The 26,536-nt window shown below is 44.5% G+C and overlaps 1 protein-coding gene across 5 annotated transcripts in view; it reads right to left on the bottom strand.

Moving 5' to 3' along the window:
- The window catches only part of PTK2B (protein tyrosine kinase 2 beta), a 295,556-nt gene that overhangs the window by 58,544 nt on the left and 210,476 nt on the right, over positions 1-26,536 (bottom strand). For all 5 annotated transcript variants that reach the window (XM_033937098.1, XM_033937096.1, XM_033937099.1 and 2 more), the window contains 4 exons: positions 10,570-10,678; positions 5,903-5,968; positions 4,721-4,846; positions 1,011-1,157 (listed from right to left, as the gene is read on the bottom strand). In XM_033937098.1, coding sequence (XP_033792989.1) covers positions 1,011-1,157; positions 4,721-4,846; positions 5,903-5,968; positions 10,570-10,678 — 448 coding nt within the window. The remainder of the gene's footprint in view (positions 1-1,010; positions 1,158-4,720; positions 4,847-5,902; positions 5,969-10,569; positions 10,679-26,536) is intronic.

The following is a 26,536-nucleotide window of genomic DNA, read 5'->3' as shown; positions in this document are numbered from 1 at the left end:
TAGCTTCATTGTGTATCCCCTAGTTCTTGTATGTTTGAAAAGAGTAAATAAGTAATTCACATCACTCAACTGAGTATTTTATAGATCTCTATCATATCTCCCCTCAGACATCTGTTTTCTAAGCTGAAGCCTCTTAAGCCTTTCCTCATAGGGAAGGCAATCCCATCAAATTTATCAGTGCTCTCTGTACCTTTTCTAATTCCACTATATCTTTTTTAAGAAGTGGTGACCAGAATTGTACACAATATCTGAGGTATAGTTGCACTATGGAGTGAAACAAAGGCATTTTCATTTTCCATTCCTTTCCTAATAATTCTTAACATGCACCACTGCATACCAGGCAAAGGGTTTCCAAATATTATAAAAAGAAATGAAACCTAGATCCTATTCCTGGACTGCGACTTCTAATTTGGAACCTTGCATCATGTCAAACAAGTTTACGTTCCTCTTTCCTACAGGGCTCAGTTTGCACTCTCTCACATTATCATCTGACTTTAAGGGCCTGATTCTATAAACGGCACCTAGAGGCACCTAGATGTTAATATTATACAACACAAAGGAATCTAATTTGCAGGTACTGCTCCACGCAGTTGTCAATCAACCACTATAGAATCAAACCTCCCGATGCCTACCTGAAAAATAGATGTGGTTAGGTTTGGAGAATAGGCATGGTAGACTTAGGCATTGCTAGGCATCCTGGAATTAGGTGCCGGTATATTAGGCCAATAAGTGGTAGGCACCAGTGGGCGCCTCAGGAGGCACGATTCATGTCAAAGATAAGCACTGGGAATGTAGGCCTTGAAATCCCTAGCCTACTTTTCCGGCACCTACCTTTGCCAGAGGTGTGATTCTCCTTAACGGCGCCGTTGCGTGATTGACACGCAATCAGCGGCCACTTTTAAGGAGGCCACCGATAACAGCGCCGTTTAGAGAATCTAGGCCTAAGTGTTTTTATCCTGGAGAGATTAGATATAACTTTATTTTGAAATTAAACCCAATATGAGACTCACCAGAGAACTTTCCTCTCGTCTCAGCCAACAGTTATCCTCAATCATCTGCTGTTGCTGCCGTGCTAGAATTTGCTGCATCTTGGCCCGCTCTGCCTCCCACAGTTTTTGAGCTTCTTCTTTGCTGCTGGGTTTAACAAAGTCCTCTTCCTTGTAGAAAGATAAACGGTATCAATCACTAACGCTGTCTATTCTAAAGCCACGGCAGAGGTTTCTACTGTAGGCCGGCGAGGTAAATGCTCTGACGCTCAAAGAATTCCTATGAGCATTGGAGCATTTACCTCGCCAGCCCGTGGTAGAAACTCTATCGCAGCTTTGTAAAAGGAGGCCTAAGTTCCTGTAAAACATGGATCTCAAAGTCCCTCCTGGAGGGCCGCAATCCAGTTGGGTTTTCAGGATTTCCCCAATGAATATGCATTGAAAGCAGTGCATGCACATAGATCTCATGCATATTCATTGGGGAAATCCTGAAAACCCGACTGGATTGCGGCCCTCAAAGAGGGACTTTGAGATCCCTGCTGTAAAAGGAAGTAGGTCTTGCTAAAATCAGTACTCCTCTGATAAAGAATCAAGCATGCACTAAACCAGCTAAGCTTGCATTCTCTGCAGAGTGTATAGAGCAGGGGTAGGCAATTCCGGTCCTCGAGAGCCAAAGCCAGGTCAGGATTTCAGGATATCCACAATGAAAATGTATGAGATGGATTTGCATGCACTGCCTCCTTGAGATGCAAATCTATCTCATGCATATTTATTGTGGACCTTTGGTTTGTTTTAAGGTGGTAATGCTAACCGCACTCAGTTATTTGATATAATAAATTTAGCCTGCATCTCTGTACGTTTGTCTGCAGTTTTTACTTGTATTTTTTCACTGCAGACTTTGTTGGTTTTCTTTTTGTTGTTCGTCTCCCCCTATAATCGTGCCAGTTTGAAATGTTTTCCTCCTAATACATATATTCATTCCCAACATACAATACACATAAAAAAGAAAGTTAAATCAAGGAAGGAAAACTTCATTTGTTGGCTGAGTTTTCAAATCATTGCACATATTTTCGGGTACATACTTTGCATCTTCTTCAAAATAGAGATAGAGTACATTATGTACAAATGTACCCAGAGTTTTTATCAATTGGCTACATTATTGGCTCTTGTGATGTAAATGCCAACACTCACAAGCATAGGTTGTAAAACTGGCTCCAATGTTTTTTTTTAAGCATATTTCTTACAAAAATAGGGAAACGGATGGAATTTGATATACAGTATTCCCCTGAAATTGGTAAGGCCCGACTTTAGTGCAGGAAGAGGCGGTCAGAGCATATAGCGAGTGATTTCCTTCACTCACCTGTGCTCCGGCTGCTCTCTCCTGACTCTCCAACTGTCCTCTTCTGGTCGGTGCTCGCGGTCGTAAAATACCGCGAATGACTAGGACCGCGAACCTCCGACCGCGAATGACCGGGGGAACACTGTACCACCTTTCTGTGGTTACAAAGTGGTTTCCATATTATATACATACAGGTACGTTATTTTGTATGTGTGACAATGGAGGGTTAAGTGACTTGCCCAGAACCACAAGGTGCTGCAGTGAGAATCAAACCCAGTCCCCCAGGTTCTTAGGTCACTGAATATTAGCACAATATTATATGACACTCTTTCAAGACTTCACGGTTTTCTAAACAGTTAAACGTAAGATTTTTTGTTTGTTTGTTTGGATCCACTAAGTGCAGCGATGTTAATATTATACAACACAAAGGAAAACAAAGAAAAACAGCAGACAAGCGTAGAAGATGTACGGTTGTCTGCAGTTTTTCTTTGTTTTCCTTTGTGCTCTTTTTTCCTTACTTCAGATTGTGTTGGTTCTTCTTAAAAAAAAAAAAAAAATTCTTTATTGATTTTCCAAACTTCAATAGTGAAATACACAAATATATCACATATAATTAGCAATATAAGCACATTTAACTTACCAATATACATAACCAACCATTTTCTCCCATCCACTCACCCACCATGATTATTTAATAAAACACAGAAGCATAGATTTCCCTAGTAACCTTACCCTATTCAAATTAGTCATATCCTTCCATCCTCCCCCCATCCCAAGTTTAAATATTCAAAGATCCAATTATGACAGAAATAATGCTCCCCCCCCCACTTCCCTGGATGTATAGAAAAATAAACAAAAACTGACTCAATCAAAGACCTACTATAGTGAGGTAATATACGATGTCAATGGGCCCCAAACCATTTTAAATATATTACCATGCCCCAAACTATCAGCGTTCATCCTTTCATATCTATAATTGGAGCAAAGATTTGCCCACCAAAAAGGATAATTTAAACGATCATAGTTCTTCCAATTACGGGTACTCATCTGCATGGCTATTCCGGACATGCTAAAGAACAGACAGCATTTATATTGATCCATAGGGGGCTTAACATGTAATAATGTTCCACAAATGACCGTCTCATATGTCAGTGGAATTGATGATTCCAATGTGTTGTTAATCTTACCCCATATTGACCTCCAAAAGTTAAGTATCAAAGGGCAATAAAACAACAGATGATCCAGCGTCCCAATGTCTAAATGACAGTGCCAGCATCTATTAGATTTAGAACTGTCTAACCTGTGTAACTTAACAGCTCTGGAACAATTTACCATTATTTTTACGTAATGAACCTTCTTTAGAAAAATTTAAGCGTTCCCTTAAAAGCTTTTTGTTCAAGGACGCTTTCAATGTATAGAAAATATTACCTACAAATATTAAATCCCAATTTTTAATGAGTGTTATGTGTAGGTCGCCAAAATACTCTTTATTTCACTTTATATCTTGGATTTGAGATCCTACCATATATGTTTTCCATGACCCCTCCATATGTGTTTCTTTTTCCTTAAATGTTTCTTTTTCTTTTCTTAAAAATTGTAGTTCACCCCTCTTGCCTTTTGTACCAGTCTGTAATAGAATGTCAAAATTTGTCTATATTATCTTGTTTTGTCCTCCCCAATTTGTTAATTGTTATTTTAAAAACAATTGTTATACGCATTGAAATATGATATTGCGTAGATAACAAATTCCAATAAAACTTGAAACTTGAACAGGGGTCCAAAAAGATCTATGTAACAGAAAAAAAACAATTTTTTGTTGGATCTTCTTAATATTATATAACATCCATAACAGATTTGCCTAAATGAAACAGATTTACCTAAATGTTCTTGGGGATTTGCATTTCAGTTCTAAACTAAGCAATTCCCTCTCCTTTACCACCTTCACCAGCATGACCACCACCAAGACAGAATTTGGAAAAAAATAGTTATTTAAGAAAAGAACCAATTTCTTTTTGCAAGCAATGTTTTGAATTTTGACATGGTGGTATTAAATGGACAGATTCTATGCTGTACTCACACCACAATATTTAAAATTATGTGGGTTACAGACTCCATATGCATGGCTTCTAATTTGAGCCTTGGGATACATGGGCTTTTGACATCACCTTTAATTGTCCCTTAGAAAGCTGCACTTGCACTCTTCAAGACTATGACAACCTTTCACTGTGCTCCACTCTTGTTTAAGCAGCAGGTTGGAAAGAGACAAGGAAGCAGGTTGGAAAGAGACAAGGAAGCAAGCGCCTGCCTGTGGACCAAAAGTGCCTTTTTCTTTCTTAAGGTTCACGCGGTCTTAGTGCTCCCTTGAATAGCCCACAGAGAAGCATGCAGGGCTTACCCTCATGCTGCGACGCTTGAAGACACTGTGCCGCAGGAGAGGCGGGCTGTGTGTAGAGTCCAGTGGTGACTGGTAATCTGTTTGGGTACAGAGCGTGGGTGAGCTGGCACACAGACCTTCGGGCACCTGTTTGGGGGGGAAGGGGTGCCAGACACAAACACAGACACAGAAAATTAGGCGCAACAGCGCCAGCAATAGCAACAAAGAAACACAAAAGCACATCTGCAATATATAGAATATACGAGTATATGCATATTCACCCACTGAGAGTGCAATTAAACTGTTGCTCGACAGCACTGCGATCTCAGTCATTATCAAAATGCAGAGCAGGTGTTAAGTACCACATGGAGCATGCACCTATACCTACTGTAGCTTGTAGATAACAGATTAAAATGTACTACCTTTCTTGCAAGAAAACAAGTGATTTTTAAGAACCGACTGCTTTGGATAAGGCTGAACAAAAAAAAATCCAGGACTGATCCAGTCTGCCTCGAGAAGCGTGCAGTAACATTACAGGGCAGGCTGCTGCAGATTTGGTAGCGTCTGCCTGCTGTCTCCCACACTTTAGCTCAGAAAATTGGAAGGTTTGTTTCCACACCACATATACAACCAGATCCTGGCATTTTACAGGTACCAATCAGGCCTGATGGTCCCTAAACACTCTGGGGACAATTCTATAAGTGAGGGTCTCCTTTTAGGTGCTCTGATGCTGTCTGGTGAGAGACTATTTTTTATTGGCATCTGGGTGCCAACATTGTGTTATAGAATGCTAGCGTAACCCTGCATCAGTGCATCTGAAAGTTACACACCTGCAGTTACACCAGCCACGGATCTGGCATAACTGCAGGTGCCTCAACGCAATGCAGCAGGTAACCTGCATAAATGGCAGCCGTGCCCATGCCTTTCCCACGTGCTCTGACCACGTGAGTGCCGCCCTTGCACTTATGCGCTATGCCACAAAAACACACGTTTACAGAATAGTGCTCAGTTGCTTTGCTGCCATCGACACATGTCAGTGGGCACTTATCCAAAAAAAGGCAAAGTGTTCTGTGCACTTAGTTGTGCAGCAGGCATGGAAATGCGGGCCCCCTTTCCGTGTCTGCAGGGAGATCACATGCACTGTATTAATGTTTTCTTTCATGTCAGTTTAAGTATGCAGTAGTGAAAGCCTTATGGACCTACCTGAAATTGCAGTTTAGGGGCCAGCAGGTTTAAAGGAGCCAGGGTTTTGTATTTTGGCCTACTGGGCTGAAAAAAGAAAAATAATTTTAAACACATGAGAAACATGTAAGTCCTTCACCTTCGTTTTTTCCACCTGTCAATCCCCATTCAATTTGCCACTACCACTGCTCCAATCATGTTTAGGTTAATCCATAATTTTAGCTGTTCATTAACTTTACCAATAAGCTATTCCAGATATCAACCACACTTTTGGCAAAGCATCATTTTTCCACGTCTCTTCTGTATTTCCTTGCTGCTACTTCATTATCATGACCCTTTGTCCTTGAACGGGTCTCCCGGTGCACATGCCTAGAAAGGAAGGCTTAGGATGGCTATTGTAGATTGCAATTCAATTATTAGGAATATAGACTGGTAGGTAGAAGAAGAAGCACTTGGTAACTTTCCTACTAGAGACAAAGGTGGCAAATCACATCTATCAACTATATTGAATTTTAGTCAGTGCTGAGCAGGAGCCAGCTGTCGTGGTACACATTGGAAGTACAGAAATGATGGTTTTTGAACCAAATTTATGATTTTAGTTAAAAAGCTGAAATCCAGAACCTCTACGGTAGCATTCTCAGAACGTGTCCCTAATCCATGTGAAGGATTCCAGAGCTCCAGAATCTCAATGCATGGATGATGAGATCAGATAATGGCACAGGGGTGAGACGTTTAGGACCGAATTCTACAAATAGTGAAACTGTGAGCCCATTGGGGCAGAGGGAAATTCAAAGTAACTGATTAGATTTTTGGCCACTACTTAAGTCAATTTAATTGTTTTGTAAACCGCTTTGAATCCTTTGGGAGATTTTACAATATATAAGACACCACATTAAATTAAATGGTGCCAGTATCAGCGGCCATCTAAAAAACCCCAACAAAACAGCTGCTGATCGCATGTCAATCAAGCAATGGTGTCATTTATACAGTCACAGCTATCTCAAACATAGGTGCCGGAAATTCAGGCCAGAATTTTCGAGGCCTACATTTCTAGCTCCTATGTTTGACGTTGAATTGTGTTTATAGAGATGCCTAAGGATGCCTAAGGTCCTATGTTTCCGGCGTTAGCTACACCTACTTTGATCTTAGGCATTCCAAGGCGCCTCTGTAAATCCAATCTAAACGCCAGTTTCGTAGGCACTTCTAGGCGCCTACATTTTTGTTTTAAAACAATTTTTAAATTGTTTTTAAACAGCTTTGCCACTTAAGTTAGGGTGCCTAACTTAAGGTGTGTATATAGAACGAGCCTTAGATTTTTTACAAACTAGCCAACATTATGGGCAAGAATGGAATAAGTCCACTGGTGCTAACTTTATCAAGGAAACAGAGCAGTTTTTAAATTAGATCATAGGGGAAAAGTGGCTGAGGTACTCATGATTCAAAAGATACTAGCAAAATACAGAAGTTAGAACATCCCAACAGAGAGATTGTGGTAAAAGCTTAAGGAGTGCAGGTGTATTTAAACAAAGAAAAGACAGATATTTCATTGACTGATAGGACAGGTTGTGAGAACAAATAAAAACATACTAGCCAATATTTGCCCACCGTAGGAGGAAGTATTCGGGCTGCTGATAGCCAAAGGTTGAATTAGACCTGGATATTCAATGTCAAAGCCATGTTTGGGTAGTGGCTTGGAGCATCCGGGTCAATGTGACTTTCCATATAAATCATGCACAGGGTTTCTAAAATAACCACCTATGTGAAGATGTATATAAGGGATTTAATTTTATAGTTATTGTTGCTTAGATATGCCGATCTCGTATGCATGTATAATGCCCCATAAATGACCCATAGCAAAGACTGAATAATTGTATACGTGATTAGTATAGGTGTATTCTGGGGCAAAAACAGTCATGATTTACACATATACTTTATAAAAGATATACCACTGCGTATATCATATGTTTATATATTTACATCACTATTTGCACTGTGATTTCTGCAGAATTTCTGCTGTATTTTGTGTCTTTATAAAATAGGTTGCAGCTGGTGCCTAGTTTCTAGAATTGACCCTATATATAGCTGTCTAGAGGTACCTGATAGAATTATTCTCTTAGCAGCAGTTGCTAATCTTGATCAAATCTAACCTGGGCTTTTTATATATATACTGCCTTTCTGGTCCATCAATGCAATTTTCAACATCGCAAAGATACATAATCAAATACAAAAACATCAAATAATCAATGCAAAGTACATTGGGCCCAGTCCTAAGCGGGTAACAAAAGACATGCACATAAAAATGAACAAACTCTACAAATTATCAAAACATCAACAATAAGATCATATCATAAAAATTCATCATCTGCTATCAATAAATATGGGCGTACTCTGTTATTTAAAACAATTCAGGGAATTCATCAAGAGGCACTAATGATTAGTATACGCTAAATGCTAAGACACCCAGAGGACTATAATGGGTGTCTTAGGCTCAGATTCTCTAACTGGAACTGTTGTCGGCAGTCGCCTTAAAAGCAGCCACCGATCGTGGGGCAATCATGCGATGGTACTGGTTGGGAAATCGCACCTCCAGCAAAAGTGGGCACCAGAAATGTAGACCAGGGTTTTCCATGCCTTTGATGTGAATCATGCCTCCATAGAAGCTTTATGGCACCTAGCGCCACTCCCAGCATTAGCCACGCCTACAGTGGTGTCAGGCAGTAAAGTGCCTACGGAGGTGTGATTCTAGTGCCGATTTTTTAGGTGCTTTGAAAATTGGTTTAAAACATTTAAGCAGTGTTTTTCACTGAGCTTGGGTGCCTACCGGCGCCGTTTAGAGAATCCAGGCCTTAGGGCTAGATTCACTAACCCGCCTCTCCATGCCCGATCCATGGCAGACCGACCAATTCACCAAGGCCCTGCATGCAAATGGGGGTGATCAGAGGAACGCTCCCCACCGACCACACGGATCACTAGTAAGTGCTCCTTTTTTAAAAAATAATTTTTATTTATAAAGCAGCCAACAGCAATACAAGAATTAGAAGCTACAGCACTGTAGAGATCAATAAGCAAGAGGTCCAGGTCAATAGAGCATGCCCAGGAAGGCGTCAGACATAAACCACCAGTAAGCAAAAGGAACAGAGATTCAAGGGCAAACAAGTACAATCCCAGAAGAAACAAGAGAGCCCGGATGCAAGGAACAGAGGCCTCCCAGCAGTGAAAAAACAAAAGGGTAGAAGGATCCTCCCACGGGAGAGCAAGCCATGGCTGCAATAAACTTTTAAAATATATCAACCCCTGAACATCCATACCACACAACCATACCACTACCATTCACCACCCAGACATATCATACTAGTCTCAGCAAGTGAGTGATCCTGACGCATGCGCAGACCATCTGCTTTTCCTGTAGATGGTCTGCGCATGCTCTTTTGGAGTAACACCGGGGGGGGGAGGGGCGAGTGCAATGAATAACGAAAGCTAGGACAGCGTTTAGCCGGGTTAGCGTTGAGCCCCGGCAAAGGGGTAGCTAGCACTCATTCACAGCCCATAAAAGTGCTTCAGATGCTTTAAATGGCAGAAAAGAAAGGAGCTCACAACAGGCCTTACACAGGCATTTGGGAAGCTTGCAATGACGCTGGGTTTGCCTCCCCGACTCTCCTCCTCTCTGCCGCTCTTCCCTGTAGCGCAGCCCCGCTTTTAACCTGTGGGTTAAAACCACGGGCTCGCACTGCGGGGAAGGGCGGCTTAGAGCAGGAGAGAGCAGGGTGGCCAGAGCAGGAGATCGGGGCAGAGAGCAGGGTTTTAGCACAAGCGACTGGTCCTCACCAGTTGCTTGTTTTTTGATCGGCCAGCCAGTCGGTGTGCCAGAAGAAAGTTTAGTGAATCGCGTCCTTCCTGCTTTGCATGCCGTTTCCCCTGATTTACACGCACGGATCGGATGATGATCGGTACACAGGTTAGTGAATCGGGACGGAGGGTAATCGGGTCGCAAACAGATCGGTACATGATCGGTTTACTTAGTGAATCTAGCCCTTGGTGTTTAGTGCTCACTAAACAGGTTAGCATCTCTTGATGAATTCCCCCTTATGCCGCTAACTTTGAGAGTTATGCTCGTAAATTGGCCTCTTTGAACATTTACTAGGGCTGAGTGCGTAAATATTTGCTCAAAACTTCACTCAATTCTTAAAATTAAGAGCACAAAAAAGTGAATGATAATGGGTGGATTTAGGGCAGAAGTTAGGAGCTTAGCACTGATTTTTAGTACTAGGTTCATAAATTGGGCTCATAAATCTAGGCAAACTAATGATAGGCTTACATTTATGAGTTTAAATCATAGTGCCCATAACAGAAACAACTGCCCTCAGCATCTCTCATATTTATGAGAGAACATTTAAGTATGTATAAGCTATTTCTTATTGCTTCATCTGAAATTTCTCTAATCGCATTTCATATTATTGTCAGCAGAGGATCATGATTCATCAAAGACATAACGTTAAACTGCAATATTTTATCCTTTATCTCAATTTACATAAATCTGGTTCTTTCTTTTTCATTAGTAGTGGTATAGAAGCTTTCAATATGCACTAAACAATTTGGAATAACAGGGGTGGGGGAGCAAAGATTCAGGAAAATGTCATGATGATTGCTGAGCCCACTGTTCACACTGATACCCTTGGAAAGAAGATTACCTTTGGAGGGGGTTCATTTAAAGAAGCCGGCTCTACAATTCTGGGGCCCCTGTGCCGATGATTCCTTTCCTGCTCTTTCAGGATCTCCTTCTCCATTTGATAAATATCACTAAGCAGGAAAAACATGTTAAAGGTAGAGTTAAAACCAGCATCTGGAAATATTTTTTGAAATAAAGGGTAGTGGGAGCCTGGAATGTCCTCACAAAAGAAGATGTGCTGGACTTCAACAAGGAGTGGGATATACCGTATACAGTGAATTACTAAAAAGCAAGATGTAAACTAAGCATAAAGCACTTCAGCTACGTAATTACTTTTTGCACTTCTAAGAAATCATTCTGAAAGTAACTTGCACTGCTCCCAGCCTTATAGGACAGCATGCAGCCAGATGTCAATAAGTAATTGTTAATAACTTCAACTATCATAAACTTCCAAACCTTAAACCAATTAGGGATGGTAAAGATCCTCAGAGGGTTAAACTATCCCTTTGGCTCACTTGAAAATCACTGAATCCGATCTTCATAGGATCAATTCTTCGTTATTTTTAATTCATATAGAAATGTATAGAGAGGAGCATGATAATTTAAATCGGGAGCCTCAACCCTGACGAAAGTATCTGAAACATGGACATGTTGGTGGAGGCGCTCCCTGAAAGTTATTCAAGCTAAGTACTTTATTAAAAAGAAATGCTAAAAAATGTACATATGAATTAAAAATAACGAAGAATTGATCCTATGAAGATCGGGTTCCGTGATTTGTTTCACGTGAGCCACAGGAATAGAACATAAGAAGTTGCCTCCACTGGGTCAGACTAGAGGTCCATCGTGCCCAGCGGTCCGCTCCCGCGACGGCCCAACAGGCCCATGACCTGTGAAGTGGTTTCTGACTATTTCTATAACCTACCTCTACTGCTTTCTGTACCCCTCAATCCCCTTATCCTTTAGGAACCTATCTAGACCCTCTTTGAACCCCTGTAGTTTAACTCTCTGAGGATCTTTACCATCCCTAATTGGTTTAAGGTTTGTTATAAACAATACTGGAAGTTTATGATAGATGAAGTTATTAAATTTGATTCCAGTTATTGAATAGCCATTTATGCTACTACTATAATAAGTAATTTGTTTTTTCCCTTCTTCTACCCCAAATGAAAATTGTAACTTTTATCCTTTCCTTCCCAATCTCACGTTTGTTTACGACAAAAGAATATTGTTAAATGTGCACCTCCTTTATCTTTCTATATTTTTGATTTGTACATCGCTTAGTGATTCTAATAGGCGATTTATCAAATTTTATTAATAAACTTAAACTTAATTGTTAGCATCCAATTGCTGATGTTAATTGACTCATTATTCGATTAGGTTGCATTCACTTCTTTGTCCAAAACTGGGCAAGGATATTTAAGTGCCCATAATTTAAAGAATACCATATGTTATGTGGACGTCTCAGGCATAAACATTTACACCAGCTCTTTAGCTAACATTAAGTGCTTGTGCCTAACTACAAATTTGCATATGTACCAGGTTATGCTAGATTCTATAAAGGAAAGTAGGAAAGTATTAATTCTAAGCACCTCTTTACAGAATTGCTTTCCACGTACGTACACATGCATTTTATACAATATACTTGTGTAACCCTGGTCTCAATCACACACCGTCTTTGGACATCAGCTAACTCTTCGGGTCAAATACCTGCAACGCTGACATACAAAAGAAAAGTCTGTTTTCTGAGCTGGGCACAGGCCGGTGCTGGATTCCTCCAGTAGGCCAGAGAATAATTTCTCCGGGGGACCCAATCAACTCCCTGCAGTCTTTCATTCAATTGATTAAATAAAGCTGAGACTGAGGTGCAATTGATAACTCCACACAGGCTCTGCTATAGAAGGGTCTCTCACATTCACGGTTATCCACCAAAATGGGTCTCCATACATTCCTTTGTTCTGTCCTTTCCTGATGACACCTTCGGGAAGGTAAAGTCCCTCTTAGTCCTTCTCCATCCTAGATGATACTACTACATCCGCCATATTTTCACTAACTGCCTCAATTCTCTAGCATGCTCTCCAACTCACCTCTGTATACAAGTTCTCCCATGACAAGTTTAGAAAAGCTCTTAACATTTTTTTTGATCTCTGATGCATTTAATGAAAAACCTTCATACACTTCTCCCTCTGAATCCGCGGTTTCAGTATCCGCAGATTTGGTTATTCGTGATTTTTTTATTAAAAAAAAAAAAAGAAGACGCTAATTCTAGACCTTCCCTGCCTCCCTCCCAGCATCCCAGACCTTACTTGGTGGTCTAGTGGAGCTTTCGGGGTAGGAGCAACCTTCCTCCCTGCCCTCGAGAGACTACGGGAACTCAAGGCAGCCATTTGCTATGAGTGATCTGCACGGGGCAGGAGTGTAGGAAGATTGCTCTTGTCATGAAAGCCCGCTAGACCACCAGGTAAGGTCTGGGATGCCGGGAGGGAGGCGGAATGAGGTGGGGGTGGGTCAGAGCCGGCCAAAAACTTATTTGCGATTTTTCACACTTCGCAGTCCAGCTCTGCACTCAACCCCCCGCGAATACCAAGGGAGAAGTGTACTTACAAATTATTTGAGCCACTTGAAAAGATTTAACATGTGGTCCAATATTCCTCTCCTCACCCAGGTGACAGCCTATGAACGACATCCCTCCAGTGGCGTAGTAAGGAGGTGTGGACCAACCCAGTTGCCAGCGCTTCTCCTCCTCTCTGCCCCCCCCCCCATCTTTTTAAAGTTTGCTGGCACGAGCACCATCTTCCACTTGCTGCTGGTGCTGGCCTCAGCTCCCTTCTGATTTCACTTCCTGGTCGCAGGACCAGGACATGATGTCAGAAGGGTGTTGAGGCCGGTGCAAGCAGCAGGCAGAGTGTGCCACTCGCGTGAGTAAACATTACAAGAGGTAAGCACGGAGAGGCAGGGATGATTGGAGGGGAGGGGCGCACGGCATGGTGGGGAAGAATGGGAGGTGTATGGCGTGGCGATGCTGGAGCCTTTGCCCCTCCCTCAATACACCACTGCATCCCTTCTTTCTTCGCCATTTTCTCCCTCTTCTTTCCTATCAAAAATTAGTTATTCCTAGCTTCCCGCTAAAACGGACCCTTCTTTTATTTTTCTAGTTATTTCTTTCCACTTTCCTATTAATAGATTGTAATTGTAAACCTCTCAGATAATATTGATGGGCGGTATATCAAATCTTCATTAAACATGAAACTTAAAGTCCCAATTACTCTCTTGGTGAGCTGCTCTGGATCCCACCTTCACTCCTCAGCCCAGGATCACGGTATCTTCCTGCCAAGCTGAAACACTCGAACTCTCACCCCCACAGTCTGTTAGCACCTTCACGAGTCTCCCTCAGTACTAGGGCTCTGGCGGGAAAATCAGGATGACCAAAATCCCTGCTTTTTCTCCTCTTCTCCTTTTTATACTATTCCCCACTCCCACTCTGGTCAAGGTCCTCCAAATCCTCTCATAAAAATTCTTCTATCCACACACACTCATACTCAGCGACTTCCCCCCAAAATTCTGCGCCTCCTGCTCTGTAGCAGAGGCATTCTTTGGGGGTCACACATGTATATTACAATTTCACCCCAGGTCAGCCCAAACAATACCCCCAGGTAATGCTAGGCATAGTCTTGTCGGCACACATTCTTGTATATATGTATTCAGCTGCACAATTTTGTAATAGGCATTTTCCATGTGTAAGATTTACCTTTCATGTAGAAAATGCTTGTCAAAATTATGTTCGCTTTGAAGATATCTGCTTAGCATGCTTCTCCATGGACTGGGAGTTCACTGGGAGTATGTTGTGTCTGCATACTTCCCTGTTCTACAAGGGACAGAGAGATATCTGCCTGATTGGCATCAATCATAGTGACTGAAAGGAACAGAACAGTCAGTGACAGAACTGATCAGAAAAGGGAAAAGAAAGCAAGACATGTTTCATTTTTAGAAGCTCCCGGGCTGCAATATCACGACGGACAATGGCATACGGATGCCCCTGTAACTTCTCTGATCCAAAGAGTCTTCCAGATCATACATCGATGAACATGAACTATTGACTGCAATGTACTTTTGGATCTCTACTGCTTAAGAACTTTGTTAGCTTAAAATTTGAAAACCAGTGGACTGAGCTTCAGTCCAAAGGATCCTCTAATCTCTGTTTAAAAATCTCAGCAACATCTGATACTCAACTGAGAGCCAGAAATATCTCTTTGTTTTACTGAACACCCTGCAGTTTGATCGAGTGCCAATGACTGGAATAACTGCACTCAGTGGGAGGGCAAGCCGCAGTCCTTTGAGCTACCTGAAAGAACCAAGATTCAGGCACTGGTGCCTACAGAGACTTTTACCTTTAGTCCCACAGTACCATCTAGGGAACAGCTGATGAACAGTACTTCATTTATCTGAAGACCGACACATCCAGCTGCCATAATATCGTTTGGTTTTGCATTTTGGCTGTCTTCTGATAGAGCAGAATTTTGCAATTTATATTTGTTGTAATTTATTAAAAGTGATACTGATTTGCTTAAGTTTTTCTTGCTATACATGTTTTACACTCTGTAAATAAACAGCTTGGTTTACATTTACATTGCATGATAAATTTTATGCAAGTTGGTGATCTCAAGATAACATACTGTATCTAGCTATGCAAAATGCTCAACGGGTTGTAGTCTGTATAATATTTTTTTTTTCTCAAGCACAACTCCCTAGTGCTCTTGCTGGGCAGGATTGAGAGAGTTAGAAACAACACTGGTGAGAATAATGGAGAAAAGCTAAGGTGAGGGCGGGCTGATATCAGTTGTGGGACAGAACCCAGGACCTGTAGCACTGGTGAGAGAACCAGTGAAGATTGTGTTAGTAGAAAGCAGGAATGCAAAAGAGTGGGGGGGGAGGGTTTGCTCCTGAGCACTAGACAAGATGGCAACATAGGGGGAAATTTTGTAAATGGCACCTATAATGTAGGCGTCTATTAGTGCTGCCCGATTTCCAATTTGAATCGATTCACTGATTCGAATCAGGTGAATCGATTCATATCGATTAAAAAAAAAAAAAAAAAATTGGCCTCGCCGATTCAGTTACCAACCCTTCCCCTTTGCCCCCTAAAGCAGGAGCAGCAGCACTGAATCTTGCTGGCTTGCCGCTGCTGCTTTAGGGGGCGAAGAGGAAGGTCACTCGGGAAGTGCTGCCTTGGCCCTTTGCAGCATCCGGCTTACCCCCTGGCAACCCCGCTCTTACCTAAAGATAATTGGCAGCTTATAGAGAGGATCGCGATGCTGTAATGATCTTTGCAGGCTGCCATCATCCTCAGCACCACGTTGGCTCTGCGCGATCGTGCCCCTGACGTCAGAGGAGGGGTGGAACCGCGGAAGAGCAAATGTGGTGCTGAGGACAATGGCAGCCAGCAAAGGTCGCTACAGCACCATGATCCTCTCTGCAGGCTGCCGATTATCTTTAGGTAAAAGCGGGAGGTTAGGGGGGAACATGCAGACCTTCGAGGGGGGAGGGGGTGTTGGAGCGACGCAATGGGAGTTGGCGGTGGGCTTCTCTCTCCCCCTTGCTCTGTAAATGGGGCCAGGGTTAAGGAGAGACCCAGGCAGGCGGGGTGAGGAGGCGAATAACTTTCTCATATGTTATTCGAAGGTTTTTAATAGAAAATCGTGAATAACATGAGAAAGTTATTTGCGGTTTTTCCGTATTCACGTCTATGCTCCGCCTGTAACCACCGTGAATACGGAGGGAGGAGTGTAGTTTGAATATTAACATACTAGTTTTTTAGCCCGTTACATTAACGGGTGCTAGAATGGATGTGTAGACTTAGGCATTTCTTTCTTTCTCTTTCTGTATATCTGTCTTTCTGTATGTCTGTCTTTCTTTCTCTCTCCCTGCCCCCTTTCTTTCTTTCTGTCTCTCTCCCTGGCCCCCTGTCTGTCTTTCTTTCTGTCTCTCCCCCCCTGTCTGTCTTTCTTTCTGTCTCTCTCCCTGGCCCCCTGTCTGGCTGTCTTTCTTTCTTTCTGTCTCTCTCCCTACCCATTGTTTGTCTTTTTTTCTTTCTGTCTCTCCCCCCTGTCCAGCAGCTCTCCTTCCCTGTTCCCGCTGTCCAGCAGTAGCCCTTCTCTCTTCCTTTTACTTCCCCTTTGTCCAGCAGCACCCCTTCCTTGTTCCCCCTGTCCAGCAGTAGCCCTTCCTTTTACCTCCCCCTGTCCAGCAGCACCCCTTCCCTGCTCCCTCTATCCAGCAGTAGCCCTTCTCTCTTCCTTTTACCTCCCCCTTGTCCAGCAGCAGCCCTCCCTTGTTCCCCCTGTCCAGCAGTAGCCCTTATCCCTTCCTTTTACCTCCTCCCTATCCAGCAGCACCCCTTCCCTGCTCCCCCCTGTCCAGCAGTAGCCCTTCTCCCTTCTTTTTACCTCCCCCTGTCCAGCAGCACCCCTTTCTTGCTCCCCCTGTCCAGAAGTAGCCCTTCTCCCTTCCTTTTACCTCCCACCTGTCCAGCAGCACCCCTTTCCTGCTCCCCCTGTCCATCAGTAGCCCTTCTTCCTTACTTTTACCTCACCCTGTCCAGCAGCACCCTTTCCCTGCTCTTATCTGATAAGTGTCCCGTGTTTTCTAAAGCAGCTCTGCCAGGACCCACTTCAGGCTCCTTGTAACGATAGGGAAACCACCGCACGCAAACCGCCGCAGGCGCCTTTTTCAGCTGAGGAAACCACCCCATGCATTGCAAACTGTCTTTCTGTATGTCTGTCTTTCTTTCTCTCTCCCTTCCCCCTTTCTTTCTTTCTGTCTCTCTCCCTGGCCCCCTGTCTGTCTTTCTTTCTGTCTCTCCCCCCCCCGTCTGTCTTTCTTTCTGTCTCTCTCCCTGGCCCCCTGTCTGGCTGTCTTTCTTTCTTTCTGTCTCTCTCCCTACCCGTTGTTTGTCTTTTTTTCTTTCTGTCTCTCCCCCTTGTCCAGCAGCTCTCCTTCCCTGTTCCCGCTGTCCAGCAGTAGCCCTTCTCTCTTCCTTTTACCTCCCCTTTGTCCAGCAGCACCCCTTTCTTGCTCCCCCTGTCCAGAAGTAGCCCTTCTCCCTTCCTTTTACCTCCCACCTGTCCAGCAGCACCCCTTTCCTGCTCCCCCTGTCCATCAGTAGCCCTTCTTCATTACTTTTACCTCACCCTGTCCAGCAGCACCCTTTCCCTGCTCTTATCTGATAAGTATCCCGTGTTTTCTAAAGCAGCTCTGCCAGGACCCTCTTCAGGCTCCTTGTAACGATAGGGAAACCACCGCACGCAAACCGCCGCAGGCGCCTTTTTCAGCTGAGGAAACCACCCCATGCATTGCAAACTGCCACCGCTGCTGGGAAAACCGCCACATGCGTTACAAATCGTCACAGTCTCCTTCTACTGCGCATGTGTGGCACGGCACTACGGATCATGGTGCACAGAGATTGAAGTGCGCATGCGCGCTAAGGGTTTTATTAAAGTGGATATTATGATAATGTGATTCTAAACATGCACCAAGTGCTAAGATTACATCATAAGGCAGCATTCTAAATTGTACATAATCCTTTATTGACTGTGAAATTATTCCAATAGAAGGGGTTACCCTCCTACACCCTTATAACAGATGATCATCATTCAATGTTTCCTTCTAGGCTGGAAAAACTGCTTACACATTGTGATAGAATTGTTCCACTTACTTTCAGAAGAGAAGATTGATTTTATGGTTAGAATACCTCCTGAGCACCATTACTATATAAATAACTTGTCTTGCCTTTTTCCATTTGTCATATTTATTTGACAAATTACTGTATGTCTTTAAGTGATAACTGTCCACAATACTGAATTTAAGTCAACAGCGCAAACATTAAGCCTTGTCTTCTATATTTATTACAGAAACTAAAATAAATGGCTTTGAGCTTCCTCTCAACACTCTATTTATATTCCACTGTATGTATTTTCTAAGGAAATAGCAATACTCAGTAAGCTGGAAAAAGATAGGAGGGTAGGGGATTTAAGAGGTATTTCAAACAAGGAACGGTTCTCTGGGGTTTTATACTGGGAAAGCTATATTAGAAAGCTGAATGTTTACTGGGTGACATTCATATATTTTATTTAAAAAATGTATACCCCGCCTACTTCTAGGCAGCTTACATAGTAAAAATATACATAAAACTACAGTAGAAACATAGAAACATGACGGCAGATAAAGGCCAAATGGACCATCCCAGTCTGCCCATCCATAGCATCCATCTCCTCCTCTCCCTAAGAGATTCCACATGTCTGTCCCACGTTTTCTTGAATTCAAAACAGTTTAAAAAAAAAGAACCACTGAACTAATAACTGTTATGCTAAAATTAAAAAATTGAAGTAAACCTGCACATACATCTTTTTTCATTCCAAGCTCATTGCTATTAATTAATTTATCTAGCCTTCACTGATAAACGCACTTTGGGGCAATGCTTTAACCTAGGCACTCACATTTATGTGTGCGTTACATGCATAAATATTAGCATTTGTGCACATGTAAATGCTAGTATGGTGCCTAAACACAATTCTGGAAATACAAATTTAACTTACGTGGAGCAGCATAATAAAAAAATATGTCTAAGTTCATTTTGGGCCTAGGACACTAGTCGCCCAAAGTCAGCAGCATCTAAAGTTCATTCTTGAAAAATACATCCCAAAATTTTTTTCACAAAAATCGTCTACTTCTACATCCAGCCATTTGATCATCCAGACCGCCAAGTTGTCTATCTTTATATTGCATTGTCATCCAAAAAAATCACCCCTGGTACCCCACCGAGTATTTGAGTGAGGGGAGATCTTTTACAGTGAGTGTATTTTGTACTCTTCCCAATTTGGGTTCCTCTATTTCTAAAGTGGCTTTATAAAATGCAGGAAAGGATGTTTTAACCAATTCCCTTTCACAGTGCAAAGTTCTAGCAGTCACATTGATTCTGAAGGAAACTGGTGGCGTTGTCAAAAATAGTGACTGAAGATAAAAAAGCATGGGATAAACACAGATATTCCCTATATGACAAAAACAACAACAACTTAATTCACATTCTCTAGCAACTCCTAATTTCCTATCACCATATGATACCTATCATCCTCTCTGCAAGAAACTCCGCAACCCCTATATGTCCTATTTGTTCTGTTTGTCTATCCTAGGGTTACAATATGGCTCCAGAAAAAGGAGAATGGATTGAGACATAGAAAGATTAGGTTACTCATCTCTGTTAATATTTTTTCTTATAAATAGCCTCTGGAAGCTTCACCATAGGGTCTTGCATCTATTCCAGCCTTGACTGCAGAACTTACAAATAAAGCCAGCCCCCTCTCCTAGGTTACCTCTCAGGACACTCCCCTCCCAACTCAGTAGTTAGTAAAGCCAGGAACATCTAGGAGAAACAGGAAACACAAGAAACACAAGAAAAGAGAGGGTGTGTGTGTGTGTGCGGGGACTCCCTGCTACAAGTTAATGCTGCTCATGATAGCCAAATACATAATCAACAAACACCCAAAAAGGCCAAATTTAGCTTAACAAGAAACTTGAACATGCATAAACTGCAAAACTGAGTAACGTTTCTCTAAAGGAGACACAGCCTGAAGATCAGAAAGGGCACCACCTCGGAACCCCTCTAAACCCTTAACCTTGTACAAAAGAACACTCATGGGATTCTTAGTGAGGCTGGTCAAAGACAGATATCCAACTTACCAGTTACTGACAGGCGACCTGCGAATTGGACAGAACAAATGGGCGGGTGTGAAGCTTCCAGAGGCTATTGTGATCCTGCCAGTGCCGGGTTTTGCAACCGACCACCGGTCAATGCTCACCAACGCCGAACTCGCCGTGCCTTCAAAGGATGTTGAAGGTCCTGCTGGCTCTCATCACAATAATAAGCAAAATAAATGTCAGGAACAATCAAGATTTAGAGTAACTGGTGTCTGACTTTATTCTTAAAGTAGCAATTGCTACAGTCATAGTCTTTGAATTAAATCAATACAAAGAAAAATCCAGGCTTGCAAAAACATAGCCTATACACCTTCTGGCAGGTAAGTTTAAACAAAAAAAATACTGTTGTAGCCTTGCCCTCACAGTCACACAGTCCACCAAGGGCACAGAGCAATATGGCTACTGGAACACCCAGTGTTTCTGCTGGTTGTTCCCAAATGTCTTGCACACTCAAATGAATGTATTGCCTAAGCCTGGCTTAACAGGCCTCCCCAGCCAACCTAACAAACAGTTGGTGGGGGAGGGGAGTAGCTGAATCCACTTTAGCTTAAAAGCTTGCCAACAAAATTGGCCCCACAATCCCTCCCTGAGGATATTCTGTGGATTCTCCCCACTACTTCCTTGTCCATACATTCATACCCCCAAGATTAGGGAATGAAAAAACAAAAGGAGAAAATGTACAAAAAAACTCCACACTTTTTCCTCTGGCCTCAGCCTAAGGTACAGCTGCAGCAGTTATCTCAGCACTGCTCAGGCAATCAGCACTTGACTGGTGCTAACAAACAAACTCAGAGCCAACAAGATTCCAAAAGCACATAATCAAAAAGGTGATTTAACTTAGCTCTGGTCCATCTGAGTTTCCTCTGGTTCTTGAATAGTATCCATAAATTCCATGGCTTCCTGGCAAGCTGGCTGGTTCACCCCAGGGACAGTGGAAACCTCTGCCATTTCAACATCCTCATTCATAGGAAAGTCAGGAGCCCAGTCCCTGGAGACTGCTTCCTGGGCTGACCCAGGGAAGACTGATTTGTTCTTCCTCAGCACAGCCTCTAATGCTCTGAGTTGGCCACGCCCTGACCTGGAAGGGGGAGGGCTAACCTGCTGTTTCTGCTGGCCTCTCAGTTTAGCCTTAATTGGCCCCAGCAGAGGCTCCTTAGATGTTCTCTGACACTGACTCCTGGGCTGTTCTTCTGAATAAGTCTCCTCCCTCTGCAACAGGCTGTTCTCCCACTCCTCTTCTACTCCCTGGGATTCTGTAGACTGAGGTTTCAAAGGAAACAGAGACCCTGTTTGTCTATCAGAACTTAGCCTGCTGCAGTGATCAGCCCTTTTCAAGAGAAGGGAAGGATTTGGAGGAGATTTGACTGTCACAAGCCTAGCCCTAAGGCTAGGGTTGTGACATACCCTCACCTTTAAGGGTTGAACATCCCTAGCTTTTGGAGTAGATTTACCACTCTCTTGCATTCTGGAAAGGCTATCCACATTAGTGCTCATTTTGCCTGGGCGATCAATAACGCCTACGGGGTTTATTAATCTTTTTCCCCTGACTGATGGGTGGTGGGTCAGGGTCCATGAAATCATCGGGCCACTGCAATACAGGGGTCTCATATCTTGTCTCTGAGGTTACCCTATCATCGTTCTCTACCCTTTCCAACCCATCCACTCGTTTCGCTAGGGCTGATATAACATTGGTTATTCCCCCTAGTTCCTCCTTTTTCATTTGAGTGACTTGCCGATGTATGTCATTCATCTCTTGTTCCATTTCTTTAAATGTTCCTACAACCCGTTCAAAATGTTGGGCATGATGTTCCAGCTGCTCCCCCTGAGCTTGCTGTAGTTCAGCCCAACTCTTCGTACGCCCCTGGTCCTTTGCTAGTTCCCCACACAATGTTTTTATCTCACCCACACTGTGTTGGACTGCTTGCTGTTGGGCTTGGCTCTCCTCAATCTGCCCTTTAACTTGCTTCAACTGGGCGTTCATCTGGTCTAGCAGCTTCCTAAGACATTCAGATTCCCGCTGGCACTGGGCTAAAGTCTCCTCTCTGGACTTCTCATTAGCCCGGTCCAGTGGATCCTTCCATGATAGGAAACTGGCTTCCGCCTGGGACTTTAAGTTCGTTTTCCACTTTTGTTGCACTGTCCCTAATTCTCCTCTTAGGGCTAATATTTCAGCGCGTATTGCAGACAGGGTTGCTTCCTCAGGACTCCCCTTATCGGCACCTGAGGAATCAGGGCCAGGTAGAGATACTTGGGCCCTATCTCCTGTGGACCCGAACCCCTTCTGTCCCCTCTTGGTGTCAGGGAGCCGTTCCCGTCGTTCCAACTTGGCGTGCCACATCCTTTCACACACCATTTGGGCAATACGGTCCCCCACCTGAATGCTGTAGTCAGTATCCCCGTGGTTCACTAACAGTACCCCCAGATTGCCTCTAAAATCAGGGTCAATTACTCCTGCAGCGACGTCCAATGCATGCTCCAGGGCTAACCCTGACCGTGGTGCTATCCTAACATAGGAACCTGGCGGGGGTGACACCTGGATGTCTGTCATTACTAAGGCCCTGCCTCTAGTTGGAATAATTTGAGTTTGGGCAGCATAAAGATCGAACCCCGCTGCCCTAGCATAGGCTCGGGTTGGTGCCAAGGCCCTATCAGAAAGAGGGGCCCAACGAATAGAGGGACACCACCCCTTTGGTCTTGGCCCTCTGAATTGACGCCACCTCCCTACCGGGGCGGTCCTTTTACTTTCCACCTTATCTCCTAACACACATTTTCCCCTCTTCCCTTGGTTCCAGCTTCCTCCCGGGGATCTTGCCTGAGGTACAGCTGCAGCAGTTATCTCAGCACTGCTCAGGCAATCAGCACTTGACTGGTGCTAACAAACAAACTCAGAGCCAACAAGATTCCAAAAGCACATAATCAAAAAGGTGATTTAACTTAGCTCTGGTCCATCTGAGTTTCCTCTGGTTCTTGAATAGTATCCATAAATTCCATGGCTTCCTGGCAAGCTGGCTGGTTCACCCCAGGGACAGTGGAAACCTCTGCCATTTCAACATCCTCATTCATAGGAAAGTCAGGAGCCCAGTCCCTGGAGACTGCTTCCTGGGCTGACCCAGGGAAGACTGATTTGTTCTTCCTCAGCACAGCCTCTAATGCTCTGAGTTGGCCACGCCCTGACCTGGAAGGGGGAGGGCTAACCTGCTGTTTCTGCTGGCCTCTCAGTTTAGCCTTAATTGGCCCCAGCAGAGGCTCCTTAGATGTTCTCTGACACTGACTCCTGGGCTGTTCTTCTGAATAAGTCTCCTCCCTCTGCAACAGGCTGTTCTCCCACTCCTCTTCTACTCCCTGGGATTCTGTAGACTGAGGTTTCAAAGGAAACAGAGACCCTGTTTGTCTATCAGAACTTAGCCTGCTGCAGTGATCAGCCCTTTTCAAGAGAAGGGAAGGATTTGGAGGAGATTTGACTGTCACAAGCCTAGCCCTAAGGCTAGGGTTGTGACACTATGTACAAGAAAAAAGATTAACAGAGGTGAATAACTTAATCTTTCTTTCTTGGACAATAACCTCTGGAAGCTTCACTATAGGAACCTATCAAAGCAGTCCCAACACCCCGGGGGGGGCCCGATGCGCCCACCGCCAGGACTGAAGCCTCCAAAACAGCTTCATGCTTAACTGCCACATCAAGTAGGTAAAACTTGGTAAAGGTATGAAGAGAGGCCCAAGTGGCTGCCCTACAAATTACATCAGGCAAGACCACACAGGATTCAGCCCACAAGGAAGCCATTCCTCAGGTAGAGTGAGCCTTAATCCCAAGGAGAGGCTTCTTCCCCGCTGACACATAAGCAGCGGAAATGGCAGCATGGATCCATCGAGAGATGGTAGCCTTGGAAGCAGGCCAACTCAGACGCAAGGGGCCCACCAAAACAAACAGATGGTCCAAAAGATGAGTCATTCATAGCCTCCAGATATCTCAAAAGGAGACACCGCACATCCAAAGACCGCAAAACACGGTCCTTAGACATGGAACCTGATGGAACAAAGGCAGGAAGTCGAACTTCCTTGTTGACGTGGAAAGCAAAAGCCACTTTCGGAAGAAAAAGAAGGCATGGTTCTCAAAATAACTGCAGACTCCATGATGCGTAGAAAAGGATCTCTGCATGGCAGAGCCTGAAGCTCTTACACACTCTGTACGCTTCTTACGAGGGGTAGGGAGGCTGACACACTCTGTACGCTTCTTACGAGGGGCAGGGAGGCTGTGGCCTCCCTTGAGACTGCCTTGTCCTACATGGAATCTGAATCTGGTTCTCCATTCACTGGCTCATCCGCCCTATAAACCCCTGGATGGTTAGATCTTTCAAAGAAAGCACATCCAAGGGTTCATAGGGCAGATGAGCCAGTGAATGGAGAACCAGATTCAGATTCCACATAGGACAAGGCAGTCTCAAGGGAGGCCACAGCCTCCCTGCCCCTCGTAAGAAGAGTACATCATCTGGGTGAGACGCCAGAGAAACCCTTAGAGAAGAGGGACCCAAACACCACAGTCCCGCAATCTGGACAAGTAGAGAAGAAACCGCCAGACCCTTCCTGAGGCCAGAACATATGCCACCGACGGGGCCAAAGAGTCCTCTCGAAGCCCAGCACACCAAGCCTACCAGCACCTCCGTGTTTTTGCATAGGCTGACACCATCGCCTTCCTCTTGCTTTGACGAAACATGGTGATGACCGCAGAAGAGTAGCCTCTAGTTCTCAAGGCCGCGCGTTCAAGCGCCAGGCCGTAAGACCAAAGCGGTCTAGATGTGGAAGAGCTAACGGCCCTGCGTGAGCAATCTCCGATGGCAAGGAAGATGCAGGCCCCTCTCTGAGCTCAAGCGCACCAGGTCAGTGCATCAAGGACACCTGGGCCAGTCCGGGGCCACTAGAAGTACCAGACCTGCATGAGCTGCAACCCGGCACAGAACACGTCCTATCATAGGCCACAGGCGGGGGGGAAGACATACAGAAGTTCCCCTGCAGGCCAGGTTGAACCAGAGCATTGAACCTTTCGCTGCCGACCTCTCATCGACGGCTGAAGAACCTGACCGCCATCCAGTTCCCCGAAGACACCATCAGAGTGAAGGTGGGACTACCCCACCGGTGAACTATGGCTTTGAATGCTAGCCTGGGCAGGAACCATTCTCCCGGGTCCAGAAACTGATGACTTAGGAAGTCTGGGTTCCGGCAGGAATACCTGGTTCCTGCACATATGGAACTGGACTCCTAGGTACTCCAAGTCCTGTGTCGGCTCGAGATGACTCTTCTTGAGATTGATCACCTAGCTGAGACTTTCCAACAATTGCACCACCTGGAGAACTGCCTTGCGGCATTCTCCCAGCGAGGAAGCTTTGATCAGCCAATCATCTAGGTATGGATGAACTAGCGCCCCTAGGGAGCGCAAATGGGCAGCAACCACCACCATGACTTTGGTGAAGGATCTGGGTGCCGATCCCAGCCCGAAGGGCAGCACCGCAAACTGGAACTCCTCCTGAGAGTTTGAAATCTCAGGAACCTCCTGTGGTCCAGAAAAATCGGGATGTGGAGGAATGCTTCCGTGAGATCCAAGGAAGCCAAAAACTCCCCTGGCCTACAATCTTCAGAGTCCTGCTGTGGCACAACAAAGTATGTTGCGTATCTCCTGGAGCCCAAGTCACCAGTTGGAACTGGCTCCATGGCCCTGCGCACTGTGGCTCGTACCCTGCTGGCCTTGTCCGGGTATCCAACCGGCAAAGACAGGAAGAAGTCCGGCGGAAGACTGAAAAACTGCAGTTGAAGGCTTTCCCTGAGTACCTCGAGGACCCACTGGTTCAAAGGTATCTTCAACCTTTCCGGAAGGAAGGCCAAAATGAGCCCCCTGATCCGGGGGGAGGGGGGTGGAGGGGGAACCGCAAGAGACCTGGTGACATAATTTACTCTTGGGAGGGGCAGACGAATAGGAGTTGGAAGACTGCTGACACGCTACACGTCCAAAGCGAGGTCTTGAGGTAGCTCTGTAACGTTGTTCCATCACCGGGGGCCCAGCGAACTGTGAAATGCACCGGAAGGGACGAAAAATCATCCGTCCCTTACCCCTGGCTAGGTGAGGCTTAGAGCCAGGGACCACTTTAGGCTTATGATTCTGAACACTGGCCCTAAGGTCATCCGGACCCTGGCCAAACAACAGCGAACCTTTAAAAGGTAACCTGCTCAGCGTAGCCTGAGATGAGGAATCC

This window comes from Geotrypetes seraphini, chromosome 3, assembly GCF_902459505.1.
Source record: "Geotrypetes seraphini chromosome 3, aGeoSer1.1, whole genome shotgun sequence".
In the NCBI taxonomy this organism is placed as follows: Eukaryota; Metazoa; Chordata; class Amphibia; order Gymnophiona; family Dermophiidae; genus Geotrypetes; species Geotrypetes seraphini.
Note: the sequence above shows the minus strand (reverse complement) of the source record. Positions and strands in the feature narration are given on the sequence as shown.